Source organism: Falco biarmicus, chromosome 7 (genome assembly GCF_023638135.1).
Source record: "Falco biarmicus isolate bFalBia1 chromosome 7, bFalBia1.pri, whole genome shotgun sequence".
Lineage (NCBI taxonomy): Eukaryota > Metazoa > Chordata > Aves > Falconiformes > Falconidae > Falco > Falco biarmicus.
In genome coordinates this window covers 23,422,533-23,449,244 of record NC_079294.1, presented here as the reverse complement: position 1 = coordinate 23,449,244, position 26,712 = coordinate 23,422,533, and the positions used below count along the sequence as shown (strand labels likewise).

The window sequence follows — 26,712 nt, the reverse complement described above, 5'->3', positions numbered from 1 at the left end:
AAACTGGTAAATGAATGTAAAACCTCTCACCTTTTGAGTCATACTTATTGATGTAACCTACAACGCCTGAAAGCTGTTCATGCTATATGCAAGAGCTTGCTGCATTTCAGTTTCTTCACAATTAGCGCTTCTAGCAGAGATGGAGACTGCCTGGGTATTGTAAAGGGGGCCTGACCGTTACTTTTTACGTTTTCTGTAGGCGAATAAATGTAGGAATTCGCTTTCAGGCAGAAATCCCATCGCTCCGAGACAGGTCTCTGGCAGCAGCTGATGAACATAAAGCAGAGCTGGTGTGGCAGCCATGGGGTGACCTGGAAACCAACAAAGTCACCCAAAAGAATGGTAAGAATGTGGAAGGCTGGTAAACAGGACTGAATTGTCACAGTTGTAGCAGGGGAAACCACATATCTACTGTATGTGTAACTTATTACTTAACTGGTAGCTCAGAGATACTAAGTTCGAGTGGTCTTGAAAACAGTCTTAGGAGTAAAACTCAGGTTGTGTCTGATGGGGCGGGGTGTATGTGTGTGTGTGAGATAGAATTCTATTAATTGAGATAAAATGGGACCATATGTTACTAGTCAGGCAGAGAGCAGCATTTGCTCAGTGAAGCTTCCTTGTCTTTTGCTAACATTTGAATGCCATATGCATTCAATTCCTGTATTTTCAAGGGGTGTTCTACACATAATAGCATTTTTGAGAAATCAAGTTATAGATGGAAATAAGGACAAGGAAGCGGCTAGTAGCAGACTTGGGGAGCTCTTGGTGCACAGGGGTTGTGGCATGTGTAAATCCTGAAGGGAAGAGGAAGTAGGCAGGCTTGGAAGAAATCTTTCTGATGAGAGAGAGGAAAAAAGTGTGTTGTGAAATGGAAATTCACAGTATAAGGGGGAATTTGGGAAATTTCTGAGGTGAAGGGAGATGGGAAGACATTACAGGAGGGAGGAGATTTGCAGAAAACTCCCTGTATAAAAAGTGCTGCGTGCAGAGTAATGCTGTATGACCTTGTGGTCTAATCAGTTCTTGTGTTCAAATTTGACCCAGATAACTTTGCAAGGACGTTCAACTTCTGAGAGTTTTACTTGCTGTTATGCCTAGTCCTGCTTCAAAAGAGCTAATTAATGTTGCAAAGCCTGTAGGAAAATCCATTTTAATCTTATCTGAATTTGTTTGGTACCTTTGTGGAAATAGTGGAAAACCTGCTAGCTGCTGCCTGTTCAAGCATTTTTCCTGGGGCTGGAACCAACCAGGAGCTGGCATTGCATTTCTTACATGAAGCAAAGGGAAGCGTTCTGGTGAGTCTTCCCAGCTTTTCACCTTGATGTGGTCAAAGATGTTAATGAAGGCCAGGTAACCTGTCATTCCTGAGTGGAGAACCTTGCAAACTCCCTCCTATGCACATGGCTCCCACTGTTTAGTGTCTTTTGGATGTTCCTAAAGTGGGTTCTGCCTCATGTACAGTGCCATGTTCAATTACTGTGTTGCACATTTCCAACTTTGACATGTTTGGCTTTTTAACCAACAGACTGGTAGTCTACCAGGATGAGCAAGCTGAGACTGCTAAATGAATCTTAAGTGTTGTCTTCCTGGGAAGATGACCATTGGAAGGAAAAATAAGAAGCTGGAGCTGAAATTGAGACTAAGCGCAGTGTCTTGCTCCTCTTAGTTTTTGGAAGCACTTTCTCTGTGCATGTTTATAGAATGGCTGTGCTGCTAATTTTACATCAGTACTGTAAGACTTGATACACTTTTGTGAATGCTCTTTGACACCCCTGGGGAGGTAACATGAAAGAGCAGAGCATAGCGTACGGCACAGGGTTGTCATCCTTTTTTAGTTCTGTGAGTGATTTGACTTGGCATAAATCAGCCCTGTGGTCAGGAGTATCCCGCACCTTTTTGCCTGGCTGCTTGTTTCGTGTCCCCTGTGGTGTGCCGGCACTGACAATTGTGAGACTGTATTGACCTACATTGGAGAAGAGAACAAATAAAAAGTAACTTTTGTGCGTATGTGTTAGGTTTCTGCTAGGTAAGTTCCCCGAACCAGCCACCATTGCAAATGCTGTTGCTGGCATTGGGGAGGTGCAAGGTAGCCCCTGGCTGCAGGAGCTCACTGTTAGGGTGATGTAAATTGCTGATGGAAGCATGACTCCATTCTTTCCTTCCTGCTAACTTTGAAAGTGCTTCCAATTTCAATGCAAAGTAAAAAGCAGCTTGAGAGGGTGGTTTGGTTTTTTTTTTTTTTTTGGTGTGGAATCTTTCAGTCATGTGAGTGCCCTGTTTATTTTGAAATACTGCTTAGTTAAATGAGGTAAGATCACAATGACTTGAATGTTTACGACAGACATCATTTAGGGCAGTGGTTTTGGATATGAGTATGTAACTTTAGCCTTCAGTAAATGAGAGGAAATTGCTGCATGGTCTCTATGGAATTAACTCTCTCCCAGTGCTGTGGTGGTTGCATTGGAAAGTGGCAATTCAGAGACATGAAGGGGTGCTGGGAGCTTACCACTCACCTGTAAGACTCGGTGGATAGTTGAGAATGTGATGTTTAAAATTGTCCCAGATGTTAAACTGTGCTACCGTTCTTTTCAGTTAGCTTGCCAGAAAGGAGAGGATTAACAATTGTCTGATCTTTGTTTTGGATACCCCAAACACTAAATTAATTCTTTTATGTTTATCTTAGGGAGCTTTGACCAAACTGCTATTGAAGAGGCCAGTACGATCACCTACCCACCCTTTGGCAGATTATCACTACACAGGTTTGTTAACCAGAATAACTGTGTTGCCTGTCTATCATAAAGGAATCTTTCTATTCTTTTCTGTTCTTTTGAGAAACACTGTAACATTAAAGTAAGATGAAAAGACCGCTGTTCTCCCTGATAAGTCAAATGATGGTCTGCCAGGAATTTTGCCTGTGCAAATTACGACACTTCTAATGTAAAAAACACTGCACCTCTCAGAACATGTGCATGTGTGAATTTGCATGTGTGTGTTCTGATTTTCTTCATGGGGAAAAGGGAATATGATCTCTTACATCAAGCCACAGAGAATGCAGAAAGATAGCTAGTACATACAAGAAAGGCTGTGGTAACCTCAGAACCACAGGCTCTCTGGCATGAATTTCCAGGGTGGAGTTAAAGAGGAAGTTTCATGGGAGGAGTTTTCAAGAGTTTGCTGTAGAAACCTCAGCCAACTTTTGACGTCTGTCAACGTTTCTGCAAAATCTCAAGTGCCATAAACGGCCTTTGTTTTGCCTTGTACCTAATTAGAAAATAGCTAGTCATGTAACATTAACTTCGGTGATTTAGAGTGGCCCTAGCCACCTGAAAGACTTGATGTAAGGTGGTGGAGAGACATCTACTAGCTGTGCGACAAACTATAGAAATTACATTTCTTCATTATTGCACGCTCCTACTATAATCGTTGAGAAATAGTACTTGAGTAGTATCTATAAGACAGGAGGAGATTCCAAAATGTGTGTGTTATTAGAGGGAAGGGTGCTAGGACAGTAGGAATATTTGAGATGTAATAAATCTTCGAGTACAGTGGATTGCTGCTGAAGGGGAAGATGCTGTTTTCCTGCCACACCATTTCCCTTGTATAAAATCCTATGACTGGGCTACCAGAAAGTGTGTCTGTCTATTTACCTTGCTGTTTTTTTGGAAAACATCTTAATTTATCTAATTGACTGGTTTTTGCAAGCTGAATTGAGTTAACCGGTGGGGATGAGTGATGGATCTAACACAAAGTGATGAGAGGCAGGCTGAAGTGGAGCGGTAGGGGAGGCATTAACAGCAGTTTACAGTTATGCTGGATTAGGTATGATGAGAGACTGCACCCTTGTGTGTGTGTTATTTGTCTTATTTAAGGCAAACATAAAAAAAAAAGTACATAGAAGACTAAACATTTCAAATTTCAAGGGCTTCTGTTACGATTTTTTTTTTCCTATAGGATCAGACAAGTGGAAAGTTGCTGAAAAAAAACTTTTCAATAAAGGCATTGCAATCTACAAGAAAGACTTTTTCTTGGTCCAAAAGCTTGTAAGTTACTTTTGTGTTTTTTAATGACAGCTAGGATACATTCTTATGTGTTTGTTCAGCATTTAATACAGGGAGTTCAATCTTAATTTTTATGAAACTGTGGTATTAACTCCTGCACTCAAAAGATTTCGGGTAAGTTTTATCATCCAGCACAGCATAAAATCTCACTAGAAAGCTAGAACAATAGTGTGTTTGTTTTGCTGTTGTTGTTTACTTAACCCTTGTACTTCCGGCATTACTTCCAGTAGTCCATGCTGCAGGTATCACTTCTACAGGGTGTATTTAGAGCGTTGGTTGTGTTCCAGTACAGCTTAAATGGCTTGCTTATAAAACTGAATAGAAACACATCCTTGCTAGTAATGAAAAGGACCAAAGAAGGGTATGTGAATGATGCCTCTTTTAGGATCTCTTTCCAGTTTTCTGTGACAATGACAGTAAAAATGATCCCTCCCGCCTATTTTCACGAGGTATGACACTTCAGTGCTGGGGAAATCACTGAAGGAGAGTGCAAACCCAAAAGCTGCGTACATGTTTACTGAATAAATTCCCAAAAGGCATTCAAGTTGCAAAAGCCCAGAAGCTAAGAATATATTCCAAAACTTCAGGAAAATCAATGATAGAGAATATGTAGATGGTCACAGGTCTGTACTGATAATTTTCTACCACTGTTTGTGTATGAAATGCATGTGTCCAAAACGGGAAAGAGCTGCAAAACTTACTTTCCATTTTTGGATTGGTATTCTGGTCTGATCTTCTGAAGTGCTGCTGGAAAATAAAGCTCCCCCATAAAACTGAAAGGCTTCTCTCAAGCCTGACAGCTCAAATGGAACATTTTGGAGGCTAAGCTTATGAAGTGCCAGGTTCTGTCACCTTTACGTTGACCAGCTTCTCTTTGGGAAGTTGGTCCTGTAGTGACCAGTGAATAACAGTGGCAGTAGGGGATGGGCTGTGGGATGGGGCATGCAGGTGAATATGACGCAGAAAAGGCAGCTCTAACAGCAGTTGTGGTGGAATGGAGCCTACTGAGAAAAGAAAAATATGAAGTGTATTTATTGCACCTTTAGTAATTATTTATAGGCCTTCTTGAAATCATCTATTCTGTCGGACTTTGTTTTTTAAACACTAGATAAAAACAAAAACAGTGGCTCAGTGTGTGGAATTCTACTACACATACAAGAAACAAGTGAAAATTGGTCGGAATGGGACCTTAATCTTTGGGGACATTGATGGTGCTAATGAGAAATCTATGAAAGATGAAGCTGAAGTTGACATCAAGGTAATTTTCTAAATTTTTCTCACCTCTTTTGGGCTATGGTGTGAAGTCTGGTTTTGTGTGTTGTCTCATTTGCTGGTAAAATCAAAAGCAGAAATGGTCTGGCCAGTGTGGAAGAGTCTAGACTCAGAAGCTTATGCCCTGTGTCTTGTAATGACATTTACTGACAGAAACCAAAATTAACAGTTCTTTTATCTTCTGGTGAAGAGTTCCCATAGGTTTGCACGTGTTCTTCCTCCCAGACGGGACATTTACAGTGAAGAACAGGGGCATGTGGAGGAAGAGGAGGAAGAAGAGGAGGCAGAGGAAGGGTTGGATAACAGAAAGAAGAGCACAGTTCCTCTCAAAGATGAACAGACACTACAAGATGGTTTAATAGTAAGTAGCAGTAACAATAGTAAGTGCTGCATTGTGCGTGTTGTGCTTTCTATGCCACCTGCACTCTGCAGCTAGTTTAGAAAATACCAGGTGCAGAGTTCCATACAGAAAAAGTTTCCACCTCTAACTTCTCCCAGAGCCAAGACTGGGCTGCGGTAGCTTAGAGTATTACTAGCAACCAAACTGTGTGCTGTGGTGGGAGAACTGGGATGAGTAAGGGAAAAAACCCCAGTATAATTCTTTGTGGTTGGTGCATGCATAGGATCATGATGAGAAATATCCTGAAGACTTCCTCATTAAATTAAATAAACGAAGCACAGGAGCTCAGCCATTGTTTTCCTTCTGATGGTGGGTTTAAGTTCAGTTTGCCTTAACTGTCCCCTCTCTCCAAAGGCCAGCGATGCAAATATGAGCAGTCAAGAGGCAATTGTCACAGGCAGAATTGGAAGGAAGCCAAGGGAGACAACAGTGAAGCCTCGAAAACCCATTATTGCTCCAGTGCAGAGGAGGCGGCGGAAACAGAAGATAAAATCAGATGCTACCAGTAAAACTCAGAACACAGAAAACACATTTCCATGTAAAAAATGCGGCAGGTAAGAGCAACTCCGCTTCCAGCAATAGTCACAGAACTGCAGTAGGCCATCTCCTGTGGAAGTGTATTCTCAAATGAGCTTTCCTTCTGTCTATTTAGGCCAGAGACATTTGCCATAATTTTAATGACTTATTACCCTACTCATACTTGCAGATTAGGAATTTTTACATAATTGATATTAAGATACTACTACTTGGATAATTACCTGCTGCTGCTGACTGTTTTTTCTCAAATGGAATGAGACGCTACCTGCATTTCAGCTGTGTGCAGTATGTGGTGTTAAGCTGCACTCTCAAACAGCTGCTATATTGCCCCTCTGTAATGCTTACGTTTTTGTAATGAGTAATTTCTATATATTTGCTAGATCACATATTAAGAACATTAGGACTTTCTAATGAACAGTGGTGTAGAAATACAAGACGCTACCATCGATATGGCAGCAGATACTACATCTGGTTAAACTTGCACCCGTCTTTTGTGACTGTAAAATATACTTGTATTTCCTCACATGGTTCTAGTTGTTCTTGTAGCTTTGTTGCCAACAGATTCATAAATGTTAAGAAAATTCAGTTCCCACTTAGGGATATGGTTTAGTGATGTTCTTGGCAGTCCTGGGTTAACAGCTGGACTCTGATCTTAAAGGTCTTTTCCAACCTAAATGATTCTGATTCCATAAATTGCTTACTCTTCAAACAACAGTGTCTCTCGTAATACCAGGGTTATCCCTTTATTTAAAAAAGGCACCAAACTAGGGCATGGCAAGGAAATGAAAACCCTGTCTAGGTGCATCACCAGGAGTGCTGACAGATTCCTGCTGGGGCTGGGACTTAGCTGGCCCTGCCAAGGTACCCTCAGACAGCATGTGGCATTGGGCAGCGCTGTGAGAAGTCGGGCAGCTAGGATTTGATCCTGGCTACTGACAAAGGAGAAGCAGACAAGGGTTCTTAACGTTGTCTAAACTTTTCTCATGGCATTTGGTGCAAAAGCCAAATAGTTACTGGTGAAAGATGGAGGGATAGGTCATAGAAGTGCAAAGTCAGGAGGAAAAAGCTCAAGCGTTTCTAGCTGTGTGGACAAGGCTCAGGAGTAGTGGCATTTGGCCATTGTTCACCTCCACGTTTGTTGTATTTTTGCAGCATAGGGGGAATTCCCAAAAACCAGGGCCCTGTTGTGTTAAGCAGCACATGTGTATTTCGGGTACCCGTGCTGCCCATCTGAATTTAGAAAACTGAAGAGCTGAATGAGAGGTAAGAGGAAATGGCCACATTAAGAAACAGAGTGGTTTGAGGGTGCTCAGGATCCCCGCTGGTATTCCACCTAGCGCTGGCAGTGCCGAGTCAGAAGGAGTGTTTGCTGTAGATGCTCTATTGCAATGCCAAAGTGAGTTCCTGTGCTGAAGGTCAGAAACTTGAGGCTGCAGCAGCAGAAGCTCTTTTGGAGAATTAATGAAGGAGGCTGTAGGAGAGACCAATGCTAACGTACGTGCGTGCTTCCTCAGGGTGTTCTACAAGGTGAAGAGCCGCAGTGCTCACATGAAAAGCCACGCGGAGCAGGAGAAGAAGGCAGCTGCACTGAAGCAGCAAGAGAAAGAAGCAGCGGCAGCAGCAGCAGCCCACAGTCGGGCCCGGCAGGAAGAGAGCAGTGACAGCGGGAGCAGCAGCAGTGGAAGCAGCAGCGAGAGCTCAGATGAAGAAATATAGCAGCAGACCAGAAGTGGAGGGAGTAGCGAGGCTGGACCCAACCTCCCTCTTGGTGGTCTCCCTCTTTTTTGCTTGCACTTTTCTTACCTGAACATCAGGTCTCAGTTTCAGTGCTGCTGTTTCCTCATGCTACGTGTTCCACTTCACCTTGCCAGTACTGACCAAGCCGGAATGGTGGATGAAAAGATTTGATTCAACTTGGCTTTTTTTTTTTTTTTTTTTTTTTTTAAAACAAATAAGGGGTTTCTATTCTATTTATAATGATACCTGACGTACATAACGGAACAATGTCACCTGCAGTGGAAGTAAGTTCTCTCTCAGGTCAGTCAGACCTTTCTTTTTGTGCTTGACACAGGAATTGTGATAACAGGACTCTTGAATATAAAAGTTTCCAGACAAAAGTGAGAAAATTATGCTCTGCTCTGAGCTAAGTGTATCCAGTTACTGTGACACTGGTGATTTCTAGATGTTTCCTTTCTCAGCAAGTTCTCCTTCCTGTTACACTTTCCTGCCTTCCTTTCTGAGTACTTACTCAGGCAGCCAACAAGTTTTGTGGAAAGATGGTGTGCGCTTTTGGCCTCTGCTTCACAAACATGAGAAGCGGGATGAGCAAGACACTCTTCTTCCTTTTGAGAGGAAGTTTTATTTTTCAAAAAGAAGCTTGAGGTGGTTTCTCTTATGCCATTAAGAATGCAGCAGTGGATATAAAAAAAATCCTGTGGGATTAGAGTAGCCACAGAGCTTGTGGGTTGTCTCATCTTGGAAAACAAAATAGTCTGCCTTTGATTGACTCAATGGAAAGTAGTCTGGGCTTTACAAGTGCAATTTGAAATGAAAACTGCTGGTTTTGACTTTGCATAAATGGGAGCAAGCTGGTTTAGCGAAAATGAACCAGGACCACCGTGTGCGCTGGATTGTGTGCACCTCTGAGATGGGAGGAATGGACTCTCGTCTCCAGCAGTGATCCCTCTGTGAATGGCTTTTACATGGCTTTTACCTCTCAACGTGCCCATTTCTGTCTTGTGGTAGCCCTCATTTATTCCTTGAAATTCCCATCACCAGGAGCCTGTGTGGTGGGGCCCTCATTTCCCAAACACCTCCTGTCAGACAGTACATACACACAGGAGAAGCTCATCACTTGTTTCCACACCAGTGGCTGGACAGCACTGCCCGCGGGGTTGTCCTGCTGTGAGCCTTGCTCTCCGCTGAAAGGCCGATTCTTCCTTCAGAACTGACACATGCTAACAGCCCAAAAAGTCTAGCCACCAAAAGCCTGCTGGTGAAGGAGAGTTACAAAGAAGTAGTCCAGGTGACATAAATGTTAGATTTGCACAGGAACGTTCTGTACATCTTTATAGCCCACATGTATCATTATTTTGTAAAAACGCAAGGAAACGGATCACTTCCTTGTGCTTCATAGCTGGTCAGTCCTGGCTCAGCTCCCTCCCTCTAGCCAGCGCTTAGCACAGCGCTGAGCCCCCAGCCACCCCAGCCTCCGAGTGCCAGCGCTGCGTCAGATTGCGTGGGCACTGCGCCACTGCGGCTGTGCTGCAGGAGTCAACTGCTCCTGCATTCCCGAGCAGGGATCCTAGGGGGGCTGCTGGACATGAACTACAGTGTTCCTGACCGGCTGATTTTTATTTTATTTTTTTAAAAAAAAAAATAATCTTGACCCTTCATGCTGCTAGATAAATTCCAGGTTGACTATGGAAAGTGGCTTTAACTCCAGTGTGCCATCTGGCAATCTTTTCCTGCCCTGTGGTTTTATGCAGCCATGATTGCTTCACCCTCCAAGTCTGGGAGGCTGTGTATTGTACCATGTTTGCTTTGACATATATATGCCTTTGCATAGAATCCTTTTTCTTGATAGCAGAAACAGTTACTACTTTTACAAAACAAGTAGGAGTATCATTAAGGACTGCACTTCTTTCCATGTTGACACTTTTGCCTTTTAAGTGTTCAATTTTCTGCCAAGGGTGTATTTTTCATTCCTAACAAAATTAGGTTTCCTTTCAGCATTTGGATGACTGTTCCATGTCCCTACATGCACAGGTCTGGTTGACTAACTAGGCTGTGGAAGCAGATGGCATGTCATGAACTGTTAAAATCATTCAAAAACTGCGAAGAACTAAAAGCTACAAATCTTTAAGAAGCAGCTTCAGCAAATCAGTCTTCCTGTTAAGAGTTTCAGTGTTGATTGTTAGCTTTTTGCATTTGTAAATTGGAGAGGACGCTTGTCTGCCATTATCCTAGGGCCTTTAGAGAGAAGAGAAGCTTTAGCACACTGTGCTAGGGCAGACAGTAGGTGCGGCAGCTAGACCTTGTGCTTGGCTTGTGCTGGGGTTAATTCCAGTAAAAAGCAATGATTCATTTAAAGTTCTGAAGTATGTTTATGGGAAACTACCAGTAGTTTCCAGATCTTGAGAACTACAGGGCAACAAGTTCAGAAACAAGCAGGGCTTGTGAGTGTATCTAAAAAGGACTTAAAGTAACGTAGTTATTGTTATATTGTCGGAATGAATGCCTTTGCCTGGAATAGCGTGTTGCAGCAGCAGAACAGCGTGCAGGTACTTAACAGAAACTGGGAAGGCCTAGAAACACATACAAAATGGAGATGGAGGTTGAACTGGCACACAGCGAGAAACACAGAAAAAATGGAAGATTTATTTTTTTTACTTTTTTTTTTTAGATTGGAGGGGAGATCTGATTAAACTTGAGAACTAAAATAACATTAAACAAACTGTCTTAGGAAAATGCCTTTACTATCCTTGCTAAAACAGTGCAAAATCAAACAGTGTATGACCCCTTAGGAAAACACGAAGACTGTTCATACTGGGCAAACCAAAGCCCTGTCTAGCTCCCGGTCTTGTTTCTGACAGTGGTCAGGAGCAGATGCTTAGGAAAAAAGCGAGGGACAGTACGGACTAGCCGGTGTAGTTCTAGCTAGAAAATAAGTAGAAGAACTTATGTGTGTTTGTAAGGCAAATCTGCAGAGATGTGTGCACTGAAATGTACCATTCTCCTCATGGGCGGAAAATCGGGACACTTCTCTGCCTTTTACTCTTCTGCTCTCTGTATCTACCTGCATTTACTCTAGTACTTTTAGTATCTGGAAGTATGCCTGTGTGATAATGAGCAAACATTTAGTCATGGCCCTCAAGTCGTCAAGCTTGAAGTAGTTTTAGATATGGCATAGCAAATTATGGTGACAACTGATCAGATGAAATGAAGTACAAATATTTAGGGAGCAAATCATGGGATTGCTTTAAGTATCAATTTAATCTTCTTTCAGATATGATGATGCTTGAATGCAAGCACTATCACAATCTTCCAAAGACCAGGTCTTTCACTGATTCTCCCTATTACAGGAAATTGATATGAGAGTAATTTTTCCTCTCATCAACAATAAGTTATTGAGGTGCTGATAAGAACAAATAAGGTGTTTTCTTTAGTTGTCCAAAAATAGTGTGTCTGTTACACACTGAATCTAGTACTGGTTGTTTCTCTCCCACCCTGCTGCAGTAGAAGAAAACAGGAAAATTTGATACTGTGAGGTCTGTCACTGGAAGAAAATTGGAAAAGGGCTTTTTCTGAGGATAACCTCAGACAGCTGTGGGTGAGCATGGCTGACCAAAATCAGGTAAATGTTCCAAGCAAGTGGCATCAAATGGAAATCTTTCTGAGCGTGTTTACATATTGCTAGTAGCCACCAGAAGAGCTCTCTTCTGTCATGGTAATAAGTAAACATGCTCCCTAGTGTCTTGTTTAAAAACAAACACCACCAAATCTGCTGCCCGCTTGCTTATAGTAGGAGTTTGGAATTCATCTACATCTGAATTAGATCCTGCCTACTAGCAAAAGCTGGCAGAGAATGGTTTTAAAACAAACCAACCAACCAACCCCCAGTTGCTGAGGACAAAGCATTTGAATGCAATTTGTCTAATCTGCAATGAAATCTTCTACTTTTCTTAGCCGGAGAAAAAGTAACTTGAGTGGGTCTTTACTGCAGCACAGTGTTAATTTAAGGCTGTGTTGTTCCAATTATGATTTTTAAATCTTGTCTATGATATAAAATTCTTGTCTCTGTCCTGTTGATTTGTCCATTTTAAAACCCTATGCTCATTATTTTCCATCATTTAAAGGCCTATTTATTGATTACATTTAGTAAAGGGGCTTGCTGTTAATTTAGAAAAAAGGCAGTGTATGCTCAGTCATTAAGCTGAGTTTGAACAAAGCATCTCTTTGCTATAGGAACAAATACATACAGACTGCAATTGTGTAAATGCATCCTAATAGATTTGCCTTTCACAGTGTGAGATCAGGCTTCAGGTGGTCATATACCCAAGCAGTCAGGTGGCTGTACTTCAAAACCATTACCTGTTTGAGTCTTGATGGCAGCATTGGGCATTGCGGAGATGCAGCGACGGATCATCTTTTGCCCTGTTTGCATCCTTCTGCCTGTGTTGTCTGCCCTTTACGGATAGATTCAGTCTTTCAGGTTTGTGATCTGCATGGAACAGCATCTCAGTTTTGTAAGACTGCGTGTGAATATAATTGCTAGATAACATGCATGCACTTCTGATGCATATCTGATATAGCTACAGCTGTTTTGCAGTCTAGCTGCAAGAACAACTCTGCATTTTAATTTATTTGATGTTTTTCCATTTACTGAGACAGGTAACAGTATCTGAGAGAACTCAACTCTGTAAGTCGAAGGCCTGCCGAATTTCAGTCAGCTGTGCAGGACCTTGGCGTTTTGCTAGCTAGGACCAGGTAGGCGTATAGCTGTTTAAAGGCAGGTCAAAGAGAGACTTTCTAAAGCTTAAGGGTAACTCATCTATTAATCCCGTACTGGACGTGTAATGTGACATCCAAATTAGCTATAAATACCCTCTAATTTGTCAAACTGAGGCTTTTGGTCACTTCGCATTGCAACAAGCTTAGATTAAAATCAACATTCAATTAAAAGGTGTTTCCTAAACCATGCAGAGTGAGCTTTCTCGCTCTCAGTGATTATACACTTCTTAATTCTCTTTCAGGCAGCGGACTAGAAAGTTCATACATACATATATATATATATATACACATATCCTATTTTAAAAGAAATGGGAGCAGGGAGGACTATAGCCATAGAAGTCTTGTCTGCTTTCATACAACGGCACTTTTAGTCCAATGATTACCTCTGCCAGAAACCTTATTCTAAAACACATTTTCCCACAGACTTCCTTTTCTCCCTGTTCTATCTTCTGATGTATGTCTGAAAGTTTATAAAGCTTTAAAGAGACAGAGAAGCAGTGTCTACAAATGATGTTTGATTTTTGTCTGGGGGGGGGTGAGTTTCTCTGTAAATTTGTCACTTGGATTCAGCTGCTTTCCTTGCCCTCATTCTCTCCCGTGTCAAATGTTAGAAAGACACAGATGTTGAATCCCCAGCTGTCTAAGGATTTTTCTTTCCAAGACTAGGATTCCGCTGACAGCTGAGCCTGAAAAAACCTTAACTTCTCCAGATTAAAGACAACATATATTTTTATAGAAATGTAATTGTATATTTTAAAAGTTTCCTGCAGCTTCTCCACATGTATTTTTCCCCTTTTAGTTCAGATTTGATATCAACTTTTTTGTGTTCATTCTTCTTATGTTCTGTTTTTAAATTTGTAGCAAAGCTTTGGTGTACTGTACAGGAGCAGTCAGCCTTTGTAATTACTGTATAAATGCTTTATAATAAAGTATATTACTTTTATTTTAACAAGTGAGCAGACACTTCCTTTTGCGTGTTTGCTGCCTAGGGCACCTTTTAAAAGACTGTTACATGTTTAAAATGTACATATATAAATATATTTACCTGTTGCTGTACAGTTGTGATAGACTGGACTGAATTTATTTTTTGTGTGCTTTTTTATAAAATATTAATACACTAAAGGAAATCTTGCTGATGTGATTGTAATGTACTATGTAACTTATTTACTTAATATCCTCTATCTATCTAAAAACCCTTTTATTAAATGAGGTTTAAAAAGTAGTTTCATAGCCGAGTTTTTCAATGGTACGAGGGGGTGGTTGGGGGGCTCAGGCCGATAGTGACTGTGGTGCATTCATGCAAGGGAAGTGGTTACAAGTCCTTGTAGCTAGTCTGCTCTCATCACACCCACCTCTGTGTTTCCCACAGCAATCCTCGAGGCCATTTCTCAACGTAAACTTCCCCCCGAAGACAGCAGCCTGCAGTGTGTTTTATGTCTTATGTCCAAGAAAATAACTGGCAGATGCAGCTCCTGTTGCTTTACAGGAGTGTTGAGGGGGTGTCCCGAGCACCTTCCCAGGATGCCAGCAACGACCTTGATAGCGTGTTAGAAATTTGTGGGGAATAGTTCTAGGCCTGCCGTGCCGTAAGTAGTAAGTAAGGCCAGCGGGATTCTGACACTACCTGAAACAACTGCAAAGCCAAGTGGGCAAAGGCAGCATGGAGTAACTTGGTACATGAGAGGCCTGTATCCAGTCTGAATTCCTGGATGGCTGTGGCTGGGACAGAAAATAGAGACTGAAGTAAATCCAGAGCTGCTGGAAAAAAGAGTTAATGTTTTCCTGCTGTTTAGTAGTTGAATCTGCTGGTTGTAGAAACAATTACTTCAATTGTAGATCATATTGCATTGTATTTTTCAATGGTAGAGTTTAAAAAAGTTTTAGTCAATACCGCCTTAAAGGCACTTAGCTGAATTAAGGGTTTTTTTAAACATTTTTATACAGTGTTAATCTCACTTCCTCTGACAGCAGCTGGATCTCTTGCTGTTAATTTTCAATATTAATTTGCTTCCATCCAGCCTCAAAACAAAGGTTCCTTCTGCTTTGGTAGTTAACTGGTTTTTAGTTAACTAAGCTACAGAGGTGTTTCTCACACCTGTGGGCATGAAGTCTTTAAAAGCTGCAAATGTTTCACTGCATAAAGCAGATGGCAGAAACAGGTCCCTGTGTCTGACTGGCCTCCCGCTAGGTTTCAACCTATGGCAGCACACCTGTTCTGGTTTTAGTTGTTAATTTATGCTGGCAAATTTTAATTTCAGTATTCTTGGTAAAGCTGGCAGGAGAAAGACTCGGCTGAAGCCATTAAAAAGCTTTTTTTTTTTTTTTTTTTTCAGCTTGGTCTAGAAACCCTTGGTTTAATTTACTCCTGTGGCCGTTGGTCAGCAATAGCATTTGGAAAAGTCATATTTTGCTTGGTGGGCAAAAGAGACGGGGAGCACCAAAGCTTTCGGTTCAGATAGCAGAGCAGGACTTTACTTGGGGCTTTAAATAATGTATTTACCTCCCTGTCAAAGCCAACTGGCAAAAGTGCTAAGATTTGACTATTTTGTGCCAAAACTGTGAAGCCATGCATGTTGCAGGATGCTATTGTTGTCGTTATTGAGACTGGTTGCTGTGGACTGTGGGGTATAAAGCTTTTTCTTGATACTGGAGTTTTGAAATTACATTTCAGTAACACTGTCTTATTAATCAGTTAACCTTCCGTTGTTTGGGTTTAATGGAACTGACAGAATATTGCTGTTAACTGAAATTCCAAGTGAATTGTAATTTTGTACTGAAGAAAGACTAGCCATTTATTTAACTTGAGGGTTTTTTTCCCCTCATATAGCAGTAGTAGACTTTTCTTTTAGGACCTAAGAACAAAGTGTGACAACCAGTGTCTTAAAAGATTGAAAAATATTTATGTATCAGATGACAACAATCACAATATATCAGCATTTTTAAAGTCTAGGTTATTTTCAGAGGCAATAAGGAAACAGCATTTACATACTATCATACTATAAATACATTGCTCCCTGAGCAGCTAGGAAAGTTTAATGAGAACAAAATTTAATTTCTGAACACTCTCCACAAGCTGAACTATTTCATTACACAACAGCCAGACGTTTGTATAAAATAACATTATATTATTTTTAAACAAGTTTCACAGAATAACATTTATAAACATAGGCCTAAATAATTTAAACACAGCAGACTTAACAGCTTGGCCATGCTACAAAATTACTGTATACAAAAGATAGCCAAAGAGGATGTTAAAAGTGCTCTCTTGCTTGAAGGTTTTTCTAGATGAGTCTACTTCTAGTGTAACCTGAGTCATCTGCTGGTTCTCAGGTCTCTTCTCACATTTTTCCAGCAATTCTCAATATAATCACTGCATATATCAGCTCTTTGAAAAGAGGTCAGTGTGCTAACAGGCAAGTAAAAGACCTAGCTATTTCCTATCACTAATTTAATTTTAGGATATTTCTCTAAGGAATAAAGTGGATGCTAATCCTTCATATTTCACTGGGAAAAGCAAAATTCTATATGGCTTGCAAGTTTTACATGGGTGCTCTTTTCATCCATGAATAATAATGTGCTTACTGCTTTATCGGATGCGGCGTGATAGGGAAGGGCAAAGAGGCACACAGAAAGACAAGCCTTTCCGCATTTTACTCGGCCCCTCGCTATGGGCGTGCAGGCCGAGCTTTGCTTTTAGCTTATACGTGACGTGGCGTAGCACCATCGATACGCAGATCAGCTGCTTTAATTCTGCCACCTATGTCTTCCACCACATCCAGTGCTTAATTTTAAAGTGCAAATTTTAAAATTTAGGAAAACTTATTTTGGAGGAAAAGAAGTTCAGGGGAGGTTGATTTGTTCTTGAGACTAATCATGATTCATCAGGCGAAGCAACATGAAGCTGAATATTCCACCCAGCTTTGAGCATCTCCTGACAGATGAGAGCCAGAGTTTATTCTTTTCTTACTGTATTGATTCATTGAGATTTGACATACAGTTTTTATCTGAAAGGTTTTTAACTTTATGCTAATTTATCACAGCATGAAGGGTGAAAGGCGAGGGAAATCTTCTAAGTGCCCTTACTGCTGTTACAATTGTGCTGAGACTGGTTGCTCCGTTCCTTCAATATTGATTTTTTTTCTTTTTTTTTTGGTGGTAACTATAATACAGCCCCCCCAAAAAAAACCTTAGTGAATTTGTGCTGTTAATCTGTGAAAAGAGCTGATGACAGTGGGCCGCACAATACACACAGCTCTGCTGACAACTGCAACAGTTCTTGGACCAATTCCCACAGGTACAGCCTGTACTGGTCACTTACAGGAGCCAGAAACTGCTCTTACCCCTCACGTCCTCTCACGGGAGCAGTTTCATTCCAACCATCACCAGGCAGTCAGTACACTTAAGTTTCTATTCTGCTCTCAAAATATAGCCAAAGCATAGAGTATTTGCTGTATCAAACATGACCTTCAGAAACGTACAGACTTGGACCATACTTATATATTCATCAATCAGCAGGATTTCTTGGCATTGGACTGTGCTGGTTGCTCACTTTCTCTCCCGTTGCGTTCCATTTGAGGTGCTAACGTAGCCACACGTACCACACTTGTAGATGATGTGCTAGGAGGGACCAGCTACAGGGGTTCAAACGCTTTTCTTTGTGGCCAAGCACTAGCACACGAGCACTGCATGGTCTGTTCTGAAAACGTCTCTAAACATGGAGATGGATTCGGCATTTCCATTTGTTGGCAGTATTCACAGGTCAAGTTTCGCTCCCCTCTGGCTCTGGTTCACGTTAACCACACTTCAGTTACAGTCGTCAAGGGCACAGGCCAACCCCCGTGACCCACCCGAGGAGCTGGGGGCAGCAGGGGCTGAGTGTGCTGCCAAAGCACATCACTTTGCCAAAGCGGTTGGCTGCAAGTGAACGGAATGGCTTAGGTTTAAAAGAAGCCGGTGTGAAATGGCTGTTGACTGTATATGTACCCTCCGTGCCGCTGTGCTGCTTGGTCAGCGGTGCCTTTACTCACGCTAAAGCTAGGGGAGTAATTCTAAAAGAAATTACATATGAATATAAAGTTGTCTGCAAGAACAAGCCAGTGAGCTTGTTAACTAAGAAACTGCTTTCTGGTCAAGAGAACAGAAATGGAAATGTCTGGAAATAGTTTGTGCTAGGTGAAGAATGTCCACAGTTCTTGCCATTGCACTCTTGACCTTGTTTTAAATAACAGATCTAAATCAAATTCAAGCTGTATCAGCAATCGCCAGTTTACATTGGAATGCCTCTAAGAATCATAGAAACTAGACTGTGATTGTCTTGTAATCTACTTCACGCTCTTCACTTAGAAGTTCATCAGAGAGAGAATATCTTGTACTACACTTCTGTCTGGAGCTTGAGATCAATACCACTGTTGCCTGGACCAATTCTACCTTTTTATCTCTGACCATGACTTCCAAGATTTCAACTCCTGCCACACCTTCACAAACAATTAAGAATGGTGTTCTGCCTCCATTCCTTCTATGCCTGGCAGGTTGTTGCCATTTTAATTTAAGAAAAGATGGTACTATGAATTAGAAGAAAAGCTTGTAAAAAACCAAAAATGAGCTGCAGAAAAATCTACTCCAGTGACAGAGAATATTGATCTATTCTCTGAAGAAAAGAAAAACACACTGTTGGCATCCAACAGTGCAATCATGTATGTTTTCATCATTGTTTAATGCTTTCCACTAAAAGTAGTTACCTGTTATATCAGGAAGCTTTTCTAAAACTGCTTACCCTGCAATATAGCACACTTGGTACATCTTCAATACTTTTATTCCCAATGCCCACTTTCCATCTCATCTCACCTTCCTCACTAACTACATACACTTCCTCTCACTGCTTCGTCTGTGCTTTCATCAAGGCCACAATTTTCTGTCCTCAAGCCCAGGTTTTCCGTTCATTGTTTGTTTCTGTGTTAGTATCGGCCTACTTAGTTATAGGGAGATTCCAGAGCTGAGAAGGATTATGTCCACCAGTGATCCAAACCAAGACTAGGAACCAGCTGTAGGCTAATAGGCCACATATTCCAATCTGAAATAACTTCTTAGTAAAAGACAAAAAAAAGAAAAAGCTAGCAGATATTTTAGTCTCACTGAAACCATGCAAATTCCCATTGCCTCTTTAAAATAAATAAATATATAAGTTATACTTGGCCTTCTAAGCGATGCAGTCGAGTTCCACTGCGAGAAGCCCAATTCGAAACTTAAGGCCGGTAACAAGTTATCATCAGACCAATACCTTTTTTGTGCGTAGGTCCACAACTACTGGGCTTGTTTGGCGTAACAGTTAAGGGGATGAAAAGGCAAACTCGCATATTTAAAATACTGAGGGATTCACATGACAAAAATTAAACACAACAAACCTGCAATGTGTCTCTAAACCACAACATTGTTCTTCTGGCCTCAGCATCTCCAAGACAACGTTGGCCAGCTGCACCTAACGAGCTAAAATGGTTCTATTAGAACCCAAGAGCGAACAACAAGCACCATTAATCAGGGATTAAAAATAGCTATGTATTAGTTTAGGTGAAGATCTCTTGCTAGCCAAACAGCAGATAGACTTGGCTCCACTAGTCTCTACAGAAGGTGTCATAAGCTTGACAAAATTGGAGTGCCCAAATTTTGGTAACTAACTCTTTGGGTGAGACTCTGCAGATAAGCTGGTCTTTTAAAAATTGCCCAAAGATTTTCTTCAAAACAAACATTTCATATAAAAGTTCTATATGCCCAGCTATCTGGAGTTACTTAAATAATTAAATACCCAACAAGAAAGTGTCATCAGTTTGCTCCTTCTTCATCTTCTTCTTGTTTAATAACTAGAATACCTAGAAGGAAAAAAGAGAGAAAAAAAATCTGAAGAGGTTTAGGAACAGATTATGCAAAGACAATAGTTAATACTGATACACCTGAAAGCTTATCTGGACTGTTGGAAAGAGCTGGACTGGCAGAAGGAGTTGTATTTCCTGCCACTGCTTCTAACTGACATAAACCTCTGCATACTTGAACTTTCTTAACCGGAAAAGCCTTCAACTGATGACATCTTCTGTTGGATGTTTTCCCAACTTCTTAAGTAATAGGGAATAAAAAAAGGTACTAAAGCAGGACCTGCAAATATCAGCCTGCCTTGGTCTCTGGGAGACACACCACATCAGTTCAATTGCTAATGACCAACTAGCACATCACCCTTGTTGGGCCCCTACTTTGCGCTGCTGTTTCCACAACATACATGACCAAGTTTTAGTACAGGATACCTCCTTGTAGTAGTAGTTCCAGACTACAAAATACAATTATATCAATGTGGATCTGAGAAGCTGTATGGTCACATTTTAGGGATAACTTGGATGTCATGGAATAGAGAGGCATTGTGCAGTAGTGTCATAGTCTATACCCACCCCTCGGGTACTTAAATAATATCTCTTTTTAACAGCCATGTTGAGCAAAGACACCTCAGATCATGGCAGTCTGCAGGGTTCATGCCACCTCATGGTAATTTGTTCTTAAAATAAGCTGAAATGCAATAGTCAAAAGAGATTTATCAAGTCATAAATTTTCCCCACAGTAGCAAAACCCAGTAGTACAGGTAAGCTCACAGCATGCTGAAATGGCACAATCAAATACACGCCTAAATAACTAGTACAAGAACAGCAGGTCATGAAGGTGTATGTCCATTCACCTGTGCTGCCACCTGGGTAGCGGGAGCTGGGTCACGCTGATGCTTTGCTCAGCTTGAGGCAGACTAGGACTATGGTGAGCCTTTGTGGCGAGAGTCCTTCGTTTACTGTAAGATTGGGGTGCTGTGTTTCTTTTTTCACAGGTAGGAAAAGGAAAATAAACCCACCAGAGCCTGGTTTGTGTTGTGCTTTAGGCACCTAACCGCTGAGCAGGGTTCCTGGCACAGGAACTAACAGAAAAGGGATGCGTACCTGCTGAAAGAGACCTTCGGTGCTTATTTTTGTTCAGAACATCTTCAACCATCTCAATAATTTTGAGGCCCCTGTATTAGCCATTTCACATACAATACATAAGCGTAACAGGACCCTGGGGCACTGCAACAGGCAACCTTATGGCCAGCTACAGTGTTTCTCACATCTTTTTTGCTCAACGTTCTACCTTTTGTGGTTTCCATTCTTAAATATCATCCTCTCTTTCTACGTTGCATAGGAAATGTACCTGCCTAATTCAGAGCTGTCTATTGCTCCAGGGTGCAAAAATGCTTCAGGAACTAAGGGTCTAACCTTACACTAACAAGGTTACTCTTTACCCATATATTTGCCCTATCCCAGTTTGGTTTTACTCTAAAAACGTTTCTTACTACAACAATAAATGGACCACTGCAGGCCATCCTTCAGAGCAATACACTTCTCTCACCAGGCTTCCACTTCCTAGTAATGCGTACTACTTCAGCTGATCTGGCTTCGATTTCCCAGCTACTGCTCCCTGTAATGAAGCTGTCCTCTTGTCGCCATCCCTACACTTGTACTTTCCCTGATGCTACTCTGACTACGAGTGTTACCAGTCCTGCTCTCTTCTTCACCACTTTAGTAAACAGGGGATAACAGTAAACAGCTAACATTTCCATTAACGGAAATCAACATATTTAAAAATATATTTAAAAATTATCTCACTTTCAGTCACTAATCAGGACATGCTTTAATATATTTTCACATCAGTGACTTGAAAAGGAGAGGACAGCACACAAATTGAGGCTTACTGCAGTGACAAGAGGGGGATACGGGCACTCAGGAAATTTGCATGGAGTTCCTAAAACACGTCCTTGCAACCGAAGCAAAAGAGCATATCCCTGTCTATCCCCGCTCCCCCACGTCACCCTCTTTTGTTGGGAAAACTAAATCAAATTTGGTGAGAAAACTGTGATTCAGCTTGGCAGATGAAAGCCTTGTTAACTTACTTAATGCTAAATCTTTCTGTTCCCTATTAGTTACATGCTAAAGCTATTTGCCTGGGTAACTTCAAGAGTGAAGACCACCTGTAGGCTGCAAGACCACTTGGATTTAACACTCAAAAATCCATCAAACACTCGGAAGATCCTGCAGCCAGGATCTGCATAACTACTTCCAAAGAGAGGAGGGAGGAATACTAATTACATGGGCACGCAGATGAATTTCCGAGGTTATGATTCACTTCCCTGTGGTTGTCTTTATATTAAGCTGTTAACACACAAATTGCCTCATGCCCCGAACTCACCATCCAGCTTTTTCAGCTTGGGTACCCGTTTGGTTGCTTCTTCAATCCAATTGTTCTTCTGATCAGAGGCGTATTTCTCTTGCAGTGGATTGCCTACAAACACCAGATCCTCTAGTAATGGCAGCTCTGCCAGTCTCACAAACTCTGCTGCAACCACAAAGGTAAGAACACCAACCAGATTGTGGAACACGGAAAGTACATCTGCACCACACACTCCTTTCAAACGCAGTGCAAACATAAATGGCATGGGATACAACAGGATAGGGATTGCTTGGGCTTGAACTGGTATCAAGTTAAAGACAGGTATGCGTTTTAAAAGAAGCCTGAGAAAGATGATTCAAAGAACAAACTCCAATAAGGCTCAGAAGTTAAATTCAATATTCTAATTATTTTTACTCTCTTGCATGAGTGGCTATTTAGGGATTCTGCACGTCTGCAGGCTTATCAGTGAGACTTACAGCCCTGTAACACACAGAACTACTTTTTACTTGGTGACTTAACTCATGCATTCACCATACTACAAGAGAAGTTACAGAACAGAGAGGCATGGCTTACCCCAGTCTTTCACCAAATTATTTGACATATAAAGAACCTTCAGCTTCTTCATTACACGGATACCCCTCAGTTTCTCAATGAAGTTATATGAGATCCACAGCTCCTCTAAAGTATCTGCAACTGCCTCCTGGAAAATGACAGGACTACTCAGGTAAGCAAAAGTACAGCTTCCTTATTCTTCAGATTCTCTCTTCACCCCCTTGTGGGTCACATCGCGTGAGAAAATACTGAGGTATATTGATCCTCATTTCTTTTTAAGCAGGTCCCTAATTATACATGGCAAATACTCACAGAAATTAAGAGGAAAGGATCTGAAATGTATTTAGGAGGACAGAAACCACAATATTAGAATAAGACAAGGAATAGCTGGCTGGAGTAGTTGTTCTTAAGGCATAGGGGCAGAGGAGACAAATTTGGCTGCTTGTGCACTGCAAGTATACATAAAAGTGAATGCAATTCAACAACTACTTTAGAAGGCATTTTATACAATAGGAGGGAATGACTCATTTCAGGTGCACGTATGTTTGTACTTGTTGGCCAGAAGGTGCTTTCATAATTCTCTCAAAATAGAGGGTTTGTAAACCAGCCATTACACACTGACTGCATTTCACACTTAAGAGATGTGGCATCCCTGAAGGTGGGAATAGCTTTGAAGAGAAACATTCTGGAGAAACACACAGTATCTCTTGAGGAAGAGAAGAATTTCTATATTCATTAAAAAAAAAAAGTGACTGAAAAAAAGTTCTGCCCTTAATTCAAACGTAACAACACTGACCCCATTTTTTCCTCAACAAATTTTCCCCCGCCTAGCAGACTTGGTCCTGCCACCACCTTCTCCCCTGAAGCCATACTGCTCCAGGTGGTAGTTAACAGAAAAAGAACAGACTTTCATGAAATGTGCGTTCATAGGACTGCCAGTATTTGTAGTAAAGAAGCATAGCCTAAGTATCTTCAGGTAGAAAATTCCTCGTACAAGAAGTCTGCAGGATTTATTTTCATGCAAAGCCAGTAGAAGTTAAAGGGCTTTACAGACAGCAGTTTTCAGATAAAAGTTCTGCTCATCTTTGTCAAAGACAACAAAATCTCTCTCTGAAATCCTTTTATGTAGTAAAACAGCCCTGAAGAATCTCACAATGTGAAGAGTGCTTAAACGAAAAAAATAGAAGGACTGTCTGAAAATTCAGAAGCAATGTGTAAGAGGGTGAACAGATCGTAGTGAAAGGAGAAAATAAATGGTTAGGCAATAATGTAAATTCAGCAAAGACTTTTATGAACATAGGGCAATTATCCCACATTCTAGACAGCACTCCACTTTGTTAGCAAAGAATTGATACTAAGAAGTGCATACCAATCCATTCAAGTTCTTTATGTTATTTCTTCCCAAAGACAAAATCCTCAAATTTTCTGTAATAGATAAAAGAAAGTTTCTTGTTAATATATGGGGGGGGGGTGTGGGGGTGTGGTGTGTGTTCAATATAAGAATATGCTGTAAGTCACGTAAAACACCATATTCTAGTTACAAGCAAGCTGCACTCTGAACAGACTTTATTAAGAAAAGAATGACTTCACAGAAACAAAACCTCCTGACCTACACAGATCATCAGGAATGAAGGCAGTGAACAGCTCAGAAACATGCCCATGAATGCCAAGCCGCTCATGTGTAGGTTACCTAGTTGAAATTCAGTCCAGATAAATATTGAATTAGAAATATTATTTCACCTTGCACCTGAACTCTAACTGCTAACTTGCTAATTTTGACCTTACATAGTTCATACCCCTTCTTTTCCAGGCAAAAGTTGCTCCCATCTTATCTTAAGGCAGCAGACTGGATTTCTATAATGGCGTCAGCATATAAAGCTGCCTTTCAGAAATCTGATGAGAGTAATTGAAACTTAGTCCAGCACCCAGACAAAACGCCTTTCCAAGTGAGCTGTTCTTCATGGGGTTTAGTGTAATACGAGTGTAACACAAAGCTATCACAAAACAGCAGTCTCTTTGCATGACTGATTTTCATTTTTCACACAAGCTTTCTTGCAGGTGTAAATAAGCAAACTGAGTTGCAGCATGCAGTTGCGTTAACTTTGGATCTATACCACTCATGAATGCTTTAATGCTTCTTCTTAACTGCATTAAGGATTAAATACCTAATGATCTTGTTTCACTCTTTTATGTGTAATCATCAAAAATACAAGGTACAACAATTAATGGCAAAACCAGTGAAAATTCCAGCCAAGTAGCAACAGATACTCCACAGACTGCACATGTAGTGGCTAGAGATTGCTACAGATGAGGATTCAAGAATCATAATCAGTAAATCTGAAGTCTACTGCTGCTGCTGTTCTCCAGATTATCCCTAAGGATCCTCATCCACAGGGGAGAAGTGCTGGGAGATGTCCTTTTGGTCTAGCCAGCTAGTGTCTCCGTAACTCACTGCCCTGGTTCTGGCTGGAATAGAGTTCGTTTTCTTCTTAAAATCTGGTGCAGCGCTGTGTTTTGGATTTGGTGTGAGAGTAATGTTGACAACAGATGTTTTCAGTTGTCACTAAGTAATGTTTATACTGAGTCAAGGACCTTTCAGTTTCTCAGGCCCTGCCAGCCAGAGGGCTGGAGGGGCACAAGAAATTGGTAGAGACCACAGCCAGGACAGCTGACCCGAACGAGCCAAAGGGATATTCCATACCATAGAACGTCATGCTCAGTATGTAAACTGGAGGGGGGGGTGAGGTGGGATGCCTGGGGCCTGCTGATCACTGCTTGGGGACTGGCTGGCCATCAGTCAGTAGCTGGTAAGCCTTCCCTTTGGATTTCATTCCTCTCCCCATCTCTGTCCTTCTCATGATAATCATTATTATTGGTTTTATTTTATTTCAATTATTAAATTGCTCTTATCTCAACCCTTGAGTTCTACATCCCTTCCCAATCATCCTCCCCATCCCACTGCAGTGGGGTGGGGTATAAGCGAGCGGCTGCGTGGTACTTACTTGCCACCTGGGGTTAAACCATGACACTCGCATTTATAAATTATAAGTTTCCACTAACTTTTGAAATTTTTAAGAAATGAAAGGATGCTTACAAATACAAAAATGACAGTTGCTTAAAAAGCCGTGCCTTAAAATTGTTTCTAACTGCTGTTACTGCTTTTTGTTACTCTTGTTCTGAGATATTCTGTATTTTAAAGGAATAGATCTCCCCCATGGAACATTTACACTCTCTAAACCACAAAACTGACACTTGTTGCTGTCATCTAAGACATCTTCCTCACATTTACAGATACAGGGGTGTGATCTTTTACACAAAATAATCTACTCGCCATAACTGCAGTAGCAGGTATATAAATTAACAGTAATCTTTTCAGTCTGAAGAGAGTGTAGATGCTTAAAAAGATTTCTCAGCTTCCTCTCCGCAATAAGCAAAAGCGAGTATCTAATAATTAGTGGCTTGGTTTTCATAGCTGTAAGCACTGCTTTCTCTCTCTTTCTCAGAAGCCAACAGAGACAATGAGTTCCTCGTATTCTGTACCTTTAAGAGGCAGAGCCCATAGTTCCAGTTTGTCTGGCTTTAGGATCATATACTTGGTATAGACTGGATGTTTTGATTTTACATTTTATTAATATAAATATGTAAGATGCTTTAAAAGCTTTTAATGTTTTGTCCCACTAAAAAAAGCCATTGTTTAGCTTTTATATGTAACTGCCTAATTATTTCCATTTGAGTAACTTTACCATGAGCAAAAAATACTACAGTAGTTTGGAAAGACTACCAGAATATTTTTTCCCTGATTATGATATGCAAATTTATTGAAGTCTGAGCATATTATGAAAACAAATTAATTTATCAAGCTCCTTGACAGCCACATTGGTGTGTAGCTGGAGAGGATGGGATTCCAGGTTCCTTGTCTGTCCACCCGGCAATTTAATGGGGACAGAAAAGTGTGGAAGCTCCAGCCCAAAACCTGCAGCTCTTTGCCAGCCTCATGCCACAGATTTAAATTATTGAGGACAGACCAGTAAGAATTCTGTCCCAAAGTCAGTAACCCAACGAGTTTCAAGGTTTATAGACAGCTGCCCAAAAAATAAAAGTTCAGTTCCATTTCTAGATAAATGGCACACCTCTTGTAAGTACAAACAAAACCGA

General features: G+C 41.1%; 2 protein-coding genes across 12 annotated transcripts in view; one reads left to right on the top strand and one right to left on the bottom strand.

The window, feature by feature from the left end:
- MIDEAS (mitotic deacetylase associated SANT domain protein) overlaps positions 1–14,002 on the top strand; it is a 54,900-nt gene extending 40,898 nt beyond the window's left edge. For 2 of the 3 annotated variants that reach the window (XM_056347511.1, XM_056347512.1), the window contains 8 exons: positions 200–342; positions 1,192–1,295; positions 2,684–2,759; positions 3,952–4,040; positions 5,167–5,316; positions 5,521–5,691; positions 6,085–6,284; positions 7,782–14,002. In XM_056347511.1, the coding sequence (XP_056203486.1) occupies positions 200–342; positions 1,192–1,295; positions 2,684–2,759; positions 3,952–4,040; positions 5,167–5,316; positions 5,521–5,691; positions 6,085–6,284; positions 7,782–7,983 (1,135 nt within the window). In that variant the 3' untranslated portion in view covers positions 7,984–14,002. Of the gene's footprint in view, positions 1–199; positions 343–1,191; positions 1,296–2,683; positions 2,760–3,951; positions 4,041–5,166; positions 5,317–5,520; positions 5,692–6,084; positions 6,289–7,781 lie in introns of those variants that run through there. The other variant, XM_056347513.1, reaches the window with a different exon arrangement.
- A 711-nt stretch (positions 14,003–14,713) lies between these two features.
- Positions 14,714–26,712, bottom strand: part of LOC130153079 (dynein axonemal light chain 1-like) — a 30,946-nt gene continuing 18,947 nt past the window's right edge. For 5 of the 9 annotated variants that reach the window (XM_056347520.1, XM_056347519.1, XM_056347517.1 and 2 more), the window contains 4 exons: positions 23,927–23,982; positions 22,579–22,705; positions 22,024–22,170; positions 14,714–19,643 (listed from right to left, as the gene is read on the bottom strand). In XM_056347520.1, coding sequence (XP_056203495.1) covers positions 19,597–19,643; positions 22,024–22,170; positions 22,579–22,705; positions 23,927–23,982 — 377 coding nt within the window. In that variant the 3' untranslated portion in view covers positions 14,714–19,596. The remainder of the gene's footprint in view (positions 19,644–22,023; positions 22,171–22,578; positions 22,706–23,926; positions 23,983–26,712) is intronic. The other 4 variants (XM_056347515.1, XR_008823206.1, XM_056347516.1 and 1 more) reach the window with 4 other exon arrangements.